Raw genomic sequence first — 8687 nt, 5'->3', positions numbered from 1 at the left:
ATTCAATGTGTGAGCTGCACATTCCTCTGTGAATCTCAGCCAGCAGTTCCTTTCCGTCCTCGCAGCAGACACACTTCAATTTCACACCATTGGGCCTCCTTCTGTACAGAGTGTCATCGACAAACTTATACATACTGGACCTCCGGGCTACTTTCTCAGCTTCATCTGGGTCGCCGGGGAGTTATCCGGTTTGGAGGAAGTGGAGATGTGCTTTTCCCAAGTTGGAGCCCGAGGCTCGGCAACGAGCACTAGCGGCACCTCCTCGGCTGCGAGAGCACCAGCCTCGGTCGCGGGGTCCATAGGCCCGGCTGGAGGGGGTGGTCCGGCAGGCTGTGAGGAGTTTTTTCCGGCAGGGTCTCTGCCGGTAGTGGATGGCTCAATCTGGAGAGGCTTACCGTAGTCCAACTTTCTCCTTTTCCGGGCCATTGTGGTTGGTGATACAGAGGGTTGAGAGATGTGGAGAACAAAAGTTCCTGGTTCCACAGGAAGCTTCTGTGCAGCACACTTTGACAGGTTATCAGCTATGATGATTTCCGCACGGGTTATGTGCTCTGTTTGCAACCCGTTAAAGCACTCCTCCAACCTCCTTACTTCCTCAACGTATGCTTCCATCAATGGGCTTTGGTAATCCTTGTTGACTTGTGTCACCACTAACTGTGAATCTCCTCGAATGATCAGCTTCTTGATTCCCAATTCTGCTGCAATCCTAAGCCTGACAAGGAGCCCTTCATACTCAGTTGTATTTTTGGTGGCTTCTTCCCGGGCAAAGTGCATTTGGACGACTTACTTCAGGTGCTCCCCGGAGGGGGCAACAAAAAGCACGCCAGCTCATGCACCTCGTAGGGAAAAAGCACCATCAAAATACATAATCCATTCTTGGGGGGATTCCTTGCCAGGAAGAGATGTTTCTGTTGCTTCCTCATCAGGGGTTGGCGTCCATTCTGCCATAAACTCTGCCAGCGCCGTGATCTGAATGGTTGAAGTGCTCTCAAACTTCAGACCAAAGCTGGATAACTCCAAAGCCCACACCACTATTCTCCTGGTAGCCTCAGGGTTTCGGAGTATCCTCTGCAATGGAAGACGAGTAACAACCATGATCTCATGGGCTTGGAAGTAGTGGCGCAGTTTCCTTGAGGCCATGACGAGGCCAGATATCAATTTTTGCACACCAGAGTACCTCGCTCTAGCTCCTTGTAACACGGAGCTGACGAAGTATACTGGGCGCTGCACCACTTTCTTCCTTGTCGCATCCTTGCGGTCGCAATCGTTGCCGTGCTTACTGCTGTTCTAATCCTCGTCTGACTCTGCCGCGGTCTGGCCGCTCTCTGCTTCATCCACTTCTCGCTGTGCTACCAAGGCTGCACTGACCACTTGGTTGGTTGCTGCCAATTAAAGCAGTAATGGCTCTTGAGGTTTGGGCGCAACCAAGGTGGGCACAGAATACAGGTAAGCCTTCAACTCTTGCAAGGCTAGATCTGCTTTCGGGGTTCATTTCATTGGCCCTGCCTTCTTCAAAATTTTGAAGAACGGCAGGGCACGCTCGGCGGATTTGGAGATGAATCTTCTTAGCGCGGCAACGCATCCCGCCAAGCGCCTTACATCCTTGACTGTCCTTGGCGCTTGGATCTGCTCAATGGCCTTGATCTTGTCGGGGTTGGCTTCAATCCCCTGGTGGGACACGAAGAATCCAAGTAGCTTGCCGGAGGGAACGCCGAATACACACTTCTCCGGGTTGAGCTTCAAGTTGATCTTGCACAAATTAGCAAATGTCTCCTCCAAATCCTGGATAAGGGTGGCCTTATCCTTGGTCTTGACCACAATGTCATCCATATAGGCTTCTATGTTTCTGTGTGGCTGTGGTTCAAAACCGATCTGGACTACTCTTGCAAAAGTAGTCCCGGCACTCTTCAATCCGAAATGCATGCGGACAAAATAGTATGTACCACACGGAGTGATGAATGATGTTTTCTCCTCATCCTCTTGGACATGCAGATCTGGTGGTATCCAGAGTAAGCATCCAAAAAGGAGAGCAGATCACAACCTGAAGTGGAATCCACAATCTGATCAATGCGCGGCAAGGGGAGCGGGTCCTTTGGGCAAGCCTTATTGAGATCTGTGAAATCAATGCAAAGACTCCACTTCCCATTCACCTTCCGAACTACCACTGGGTTCACCATCCAGGTAGGGTCCAGTACTCCTCTGACCAATCCAGCTGCCTCTAACTTCTTGATTTCCTCGGCAATGAACTGATGCCGCTCCAAGGCTTGCTTCCTAACTTTCTGCTTGATGGGTCGAGCATGTGGGCAGACAGCAAGGTGGTGCTCGATTACTTCCCTGGGAACACCGGGTTTATCAGATGGTTGCCAGACAAACACATCGATATTCGCCCGCAGGAAGGCAATGAGCGCGCTTTCCTATTTGTCATCAATGGTGGCGCTGATGGTGAAACCTTGGATCTTTTGCTGTTTGAACACTCCGGCACATCGTCAACGGGTGCCGTGCACTCGGAGAGGGCACGCTTCCTGGACTCCTTGCTGGAGGTCCTGCTACCTCTTGAGCACTGCATTGGTTTTCCCTTGAAGAGGAAAGGGTGATGCAGCAAAGTAGCATAAGTATTTCCCTCAGTTTTTGAGAACCAAGGTATCAATCCAGTAGGAGGCCACGCACGAGTCCCTCGCACCTACCCGAACAAATAAATCCTCGCAACCAACGCAATAAAGGGGTTGTCAATCCCTTCACGGTCACTTACGAGAGTGAGATCTGACAGATATGATAAGATAATATTTTTGGTATTTTTATGATAAAGATGCAAAGTAAAATAAAAGGCAATGAAAATAACTAAGTGTTGGAAGATTAATATGATGGAAAATAGACCCGGGGGCCATAGGTTTCACTAGTGGCTTCTCTCAAGAGCATAAATATTACGGTGGGTGAACAAATTACTGTTGAGCAATTGACAGAATTGAGCATAGTTATGAGAATATCTCGGTATGATCATGTATATAGGCATCACGTCCGAGACAAGTAGACCGACTCCTGCCTGCATCTACTACTATTACTCCACACATCGACCGCTATCCAGCATGCATCTAGAGTATTATGTTCATAAGAACAGAGTAACGCTTTAAGTAAGATGACATGATGTAGAGGGATAAACTCAAGAAATATGATATAAATCCCATCTTGTTATCCTTGATGGCAACAATACAATACGTGCCTTGCTGCCCCTACTGTCACTGGGAAAGGACACCGCAAGATTGAACCCAAATCTAAGCACTTCTCCCATTGCAAGAAAGATCAATCTAGTAGGTCAAACCAAACAGATAATTCGAAGAGACTTGCAAAGATAACCAATCATTCATAAAAGAATCCAGAGAAGATTCAAATATTGTTCATAGATAAACTTGATCATAAACCCACAATTCATCGGTCTCAACAAACACACCGCAAAAGAAGATTACATCAAATAGATCTCCACAAGAGAGGGGGAGAATATTGTATTGAGATCCAAAAAGAGAGAAGAAGCCATCTAGCTAATAACTATGGACCCGAAGGTCTGAGGTAAACTACTCACACATCATCGGAGAGGCTATGGTGTTGATGTAGAGCCCTCCGTGACCGATGCCCCCTCCGGTGGAGCTCCGGAAAAGGCCCCAAGATGGGATCTCACGGGTACAGAAGGTTGTGGCGGTGGAATTAGGTTTTTGGCTCCATATCTCGTAGTTTGGGGGTACGTAGGTATATATAGGAAGAAGAAGTACGTCGGTGGAGCAACGTGGGGCCCATGAGGGTGGAGGGCGCGCCCAGGGGGGTAGGCGCGCCCCCTACCTCGTGCCCTTCTGGTTGATGTCTTGACGTAGGGTCCAAGTCCTCTGGATCACGTTCGTTCCGAAAATCACGTTCCCGAAGGTTTCATTCCGTTTGATATTCTTTTTCTGCGAAACTCTGAAATAGGCAAAAACAGCAATTCTGGGCTGGGCCTCCGGTTAATAGGTTAGTCCCAAAAATAATATAAAAGTGTATAATAAAGCCCAATAATGTCCAAAACAAAATATAATATAGCATGGAACAATCAAAAATTATAGATACGTTGGAGACGTATCAGGTCCTACAGTCCCTCTTCTTTCCTTTACTTTCCTTGGCGGGGACCGTTGCTGCCGCAGCCTCTACTGCGATGGCATCCCGATACATCTTGTCCACACAGATAATTGCATCCTTCTCATCTAATGGGATGGTGATGACTCCCAACAGCCCTAGCATCTTCAAAGTGTTGTAAGCATAGTGGGATGCTGCTATGAACTTGGCCAAGGCCGGTCATCCTAGAATCCCATTATACGGTAGGGGGAGCTCAACCACATCAAACACAATTTTCTCAATCCTGTAGTTCAGCTCTCCTCCAAACGTCACCGGCAACATAATCTTTCCCATGGGATGTCTCCTGCCGGGATTGACTCCTTGAAACGTGCCGGTAACCTCCAGCTCTTCCTGTCCTATCTAAAGCTTGTTAATAACTACTGGGGAAATCAGGTTCAACCCGGCCCCGCCATCCACTAAAATCTTTTTGACCTTGAGGTTGCGAATTGTCGGGGATACCAACAATGGCAAACACCCTACCGCAGTGGCGAAGCAAGGGTGGTCCTCCTCATCAAAGATGATGGGCGTGCGAGACCATTTGAGCGGCTTCCGGGCCTCTGGCGCTGGCTCCACAGCATTGACCTCTCGTGCCCATCGCTTGAGCTGGCGATGGGAGGACTGCAAAGACGCACCCCCATCAATGCATAAGGCGTCAGTGGCCCTCTGAAATTGCTGCTCACTAGTTTCCTCTTCATTCCCTCCATCACTCAAATCATCACAGGTTTCCTTCTCTTGGCCCCTGGCAGGTTTTCCTTGGTTCCGAAAGGGTTTGCCGGGACGGTTTGCTTCATCTACTCGGCCCTTTCCACCAGCAGCATTCTGACCTTTCTCCTTATCACACTTATCATACTCTGCTCTCTGTCTCTTGACAAGCTGCTCAGCTTGATAACATTCATGGAGGTCGTGGCCCTTGGTCCGGCGGATCTTGCAGTACGGCCCATCACCTTTCCCGGCTTTTTCCGCAGCAGCGGCGTCCTGGCAGGCAGTGCACGCGGCAACTTCATTAACGGGGGCCTCAGCCTTGGCCTTCTTGCCGGTACTAGGCATGCCAGAACCTTCCACATTCATCACTTCCTTATCTCTTGGCTTCTTGTTACGCTTCTTGCCCTTTCTCTCTCCGGTTGATTCATCTTCATCCTCTGACTCAACATTGATGCAATCTTCCTCTCTGTGCAACTTCCTTCCTTCCTCTATCTGAGAAAACTTATCCACTAGGGTGTACAGCTCCTTCACAGTCTTGGGCAATCGTACATTCATCTTAGAACGAGTGCGATCGTTGTGCACACTGGACTGGAAGGCTGCTGTAACAGCTACTGGATGGATATTTGGAATATTCCTATGGACTTTACTGAATCTTTGTAAATACTGATGGAGAGTTTGTCCTTCCTTCTGCTGGAGAAGCTGTAGGTCGCTGGGCGTGCCGGGCTCCTAGTGGACACCAATGAAGGTGCTGATGAACTCGTGGCATAGGTCTGCCCATGACGAAATGGAGTTCTCCGGCAGGTGCATGAGCCAAGATATCACGTTGGACTTGAGAGCCAACGGGAAGTAGTTGGCGAAAACCTTCTTGTCTCTTCCCCCAGCAGCAACAGTGATGGTGTAGATACTCAGGAACTCTGCCTAGTTCAATCTCCCGTCGTACTTCTCGGGGATCTCCGGCTTGAACGTGCGAATGGACGGCCAACGTGTCGGCGTCCTGGGAACGGGGGTACCCAGACTTGCCTACCTGCGGCCCAGGGCGTGGCTCCACCAACGGCCTGGTATGGCCCATCTTCATCAGCAACCACTCAAGGCCCTCGCGAGGGGCCAACCCTCGCGAGGAGGACGACACAAGACCTCCTCAGGGGCAGCCTCACTAGGCTGGCTCCCGAGTAGCGGAGATACCTATGCATGGGGCACCTCGCGAGGTGCGCATGACGTGAGCCATGACGATAAAGGCCAGGCGGGCGCCAGCGGGCGCAGAGTACCAGTTGCCTCTTCGGTGCCAAAGGGGCAAGCGCAGGCAAGGAGTCCCGAGGCATTAGGCAAAGGTTTCTGTATCGGTGCAACGAGACCAAGACCAGTAGGACGGCAGGACGAAGGTCACCGCGGAGCCCACGGTGGCGTCACCACCAGAGCCTTTGGCAGGCGAAGACCACCTTTTGTCAGGATAGCTTGTACTAGTTGTCTACCTTCAAACTTGGCCGTTGTGGGATCCCTTCCCGCCTAACATTTGAGAAGAGGACCAGGGCCTCTATAAATAGGACTAGCCACCACCGAGGAGAAAGGAGCGATTGGACTCATTCCACCCAGGCCAACTCACCAGCTCATTGAGCTCTAGAACACCTCTCCTCAGGAGGTTGTTCTTACTTTGTACTGTTCATCCTCAACCTACAAGGCAAATCCACCACACCACACTGGAGTAGGGTATTACACCGCAACTGTGGCCCGAACTAGTATAAACCCTCGTGTCTCTTATTCTTTGGGTTCGTCGAGCTAGGCCCTGAGATCGTTACGAGAGCGAGCTAGGGAGAGAGAGATCTTCGTGCGCACCTCAGAGGTCGAACCTCAAGGGTTTGCCGGAACCCGTAATCCGACATTTGGCGCGCCAGGTAGGGGTGCGCCAAAGCTTTCCCTCCATCGATCCACGCTCCCCGCTCCGCCGTATCCATGGCAGACGCTCGCCAAGCTCATGCTGAGAGCCGGGCCGCCCTTGCCGCCCGCGTTGCTCAGACGGAGCCCGTTGGCGGACCTCCCCGCTATTCTCCATCGCCTGCTACCAACGCTGCCACCGGCCCGGCTGGGAACGAGCAGTAAGCTTCATCGCAGCACCCCTCTATGCGGCGGGACGGACGCACCGCCACCCCATCGCTGACTCCGGCTGGCTCGTCGTCTCACGCTTGCCGCGGGCCCGTGGACGTGCAGGCCGCGTTGCTCAAGGCGCCCGAGCTCCTGCTCTACCGCCAGGTCGACGACCTCTACCAGGAATTGCTGGACCACATCACCGAGCTCATCAGCGCCGCCGGGGGCTCTCCCGCGCCGTCCCTCTCGCTGCCTCGTCTGCCTCCCACTGCGGGCGACGTGGCCCACGGAGCACCTCCACCACCTCCGCGTCAAGACGTCACCCTCGCACCAAGACGCGCGGTCCCACGGCGTGACCCACCGTGCAGGGTGCCTGCGCGTGAAGAAGGAAGCTGCCAAGAGGTCCCTCGGCCGCAACAAGAAGCTCCTGCACTCCCAGCACCGCCACGTCAAGACCGTGTGCCGCCTGCGGTGGCGGTGCGTGGGTACCAAGACCAGGCTCCGCCCCCTTGACGGGCTCCAGTGACTACAGCAGGCTGCCGTGCCTTCACTCCCGAGCTGCGCAGCGTCTTCTGGCCCGGCAAGTTCAAGCCAGACCTGCCTCCGCGCTACGACGTCACCCCCGACCCCGTGGAGTTCTAGCAGCTATACGAGCTGAGCATCGAGGTTGCCAACGGCGATGAGAAGGTCATGGCAAACTGGTTCCCCATGGCCCTCAAGGACGGTGCGCGCTCATGGCTCTCGAACCTGCCCGCGGGGTCGATCTCTTCTTGGGGCAAAATGCGTGAGCGTTTTGTCGCCAACTTCCAGGGCACTGGCGACCGCCCGCCGGGCGCAGGCGACCTAAGGCGCATCAAGCAGCAACCGGGGGAAACTCTGCAGAAGTACATCCAACGCTTCAAGAACGTCCATCTGAAGATCCCAAAGGTGACGGACGAGGCCATCATCTCTGCGTTTTCCGATGGTAGCCGCGACGTCAAGATGATGGAGGAGCTCGCCATCCACGAGGAACTATGCATGGCCCTGGAAATGTTCAACATGGCAACCAAGTGCGCAAGAGCTGTGGAAGGGCGCCTTTCCCTCCTCGAGCTCCCAGCTGCCGACCAGGAGGACAAGAAGGCCAAGATCAAGGATGTGAAGTGCAAGGAGGCTGCCATGCTCGCAGCGGAGCCGGAGAAGAAGTGCGGCCGCGACCACCCCGAGTCGTCCAAGGCCAACCGCTCGTTCTGCGCCTTCCACAACGTTCACAGCTACAACACCCGCGACTGTCAGGAGCTCAGGGCCATCCGCGATGGGTGCTTCGGTCGAAGCCCCGAGCGCGGTGAACAGGGCTATGGCCGAGGATGAGGACGAAGTGGAGCACGCTGCGACGACCGCGGCCTCCGCCAGGAGTGGCGCGACCGGCCTCTTGAGGACCACTGGCAGGACCCTCCTTGCGAGGGCGCCTGGAGAGACCAGCCTCATGAGGACCATCCTCAAGGCAACGTAGGCCTCCCTCCGCTGCCACTACCACCATGGAGGAATGACGACCACCATCAGGACGAGGGGGTGGGGGATTCCACGAGCCTCGTGCCATAGACTGCATCTTGGGTGGTGCTCAGGCCCCAGCCTCCCAGCGCATCTTCAAGCAGTTTGCTCGTGAGGTGAACGCGGCCATTCCCAGGCTTCAGGCCATGCACCCGGTCAGGTGGTCCAAGTGTGCCATCACCTTCAGCTGGTCAGACCAGCTCAAGTGTGCGGCAACCGCCGGCGCCTTCCCGATGCTCTGCTCA

General features: G+C 53.6%; 1 protein-coding gene across 1 annotated transcript; it reads left to right on the top strand.

The window, feature by feature from the left end:
- The first annotated feature begins 7623 nt into the window (after positions 1-7623).
- LOC141042850 (uncharacterized) lies at positions 7624-8262 on the top strand. The gene is made up of 2 exons (XM_073511751.1): positions 7624-7956; positions 8023-8262. The coding sequence occupies exons 1-2, from the start codon at positions 7624-7626 to the stop codon at positions 8260-8262; spliced, it is 573 nt and encodes a 190-aa protein (XP_073367852.1).
- Positions 8263-8687: the final 425 nt, after the last annotated feature.

Source organism: Aegilops tauschii, chromosome 3, assembly GCF_002575655.3.
Source record: "Aegilops tauschii subsp. strangulata cultivar AL8/78 chromosome 3, Aet v6.0, whole genome shotgun sequence".
NCBI classification, from domain to species: Eukaryota; Viridiplantae; Streptophyta; class Magnoliopsida; order Poales; family Poaceae; genus Aegilops; species Aegilops tauschii.
The sequence above is the reverse complement of the archived record's forward strand: the minus strand, read 5'-3'. Positions and strand labels throughout refer to the sequence as shown.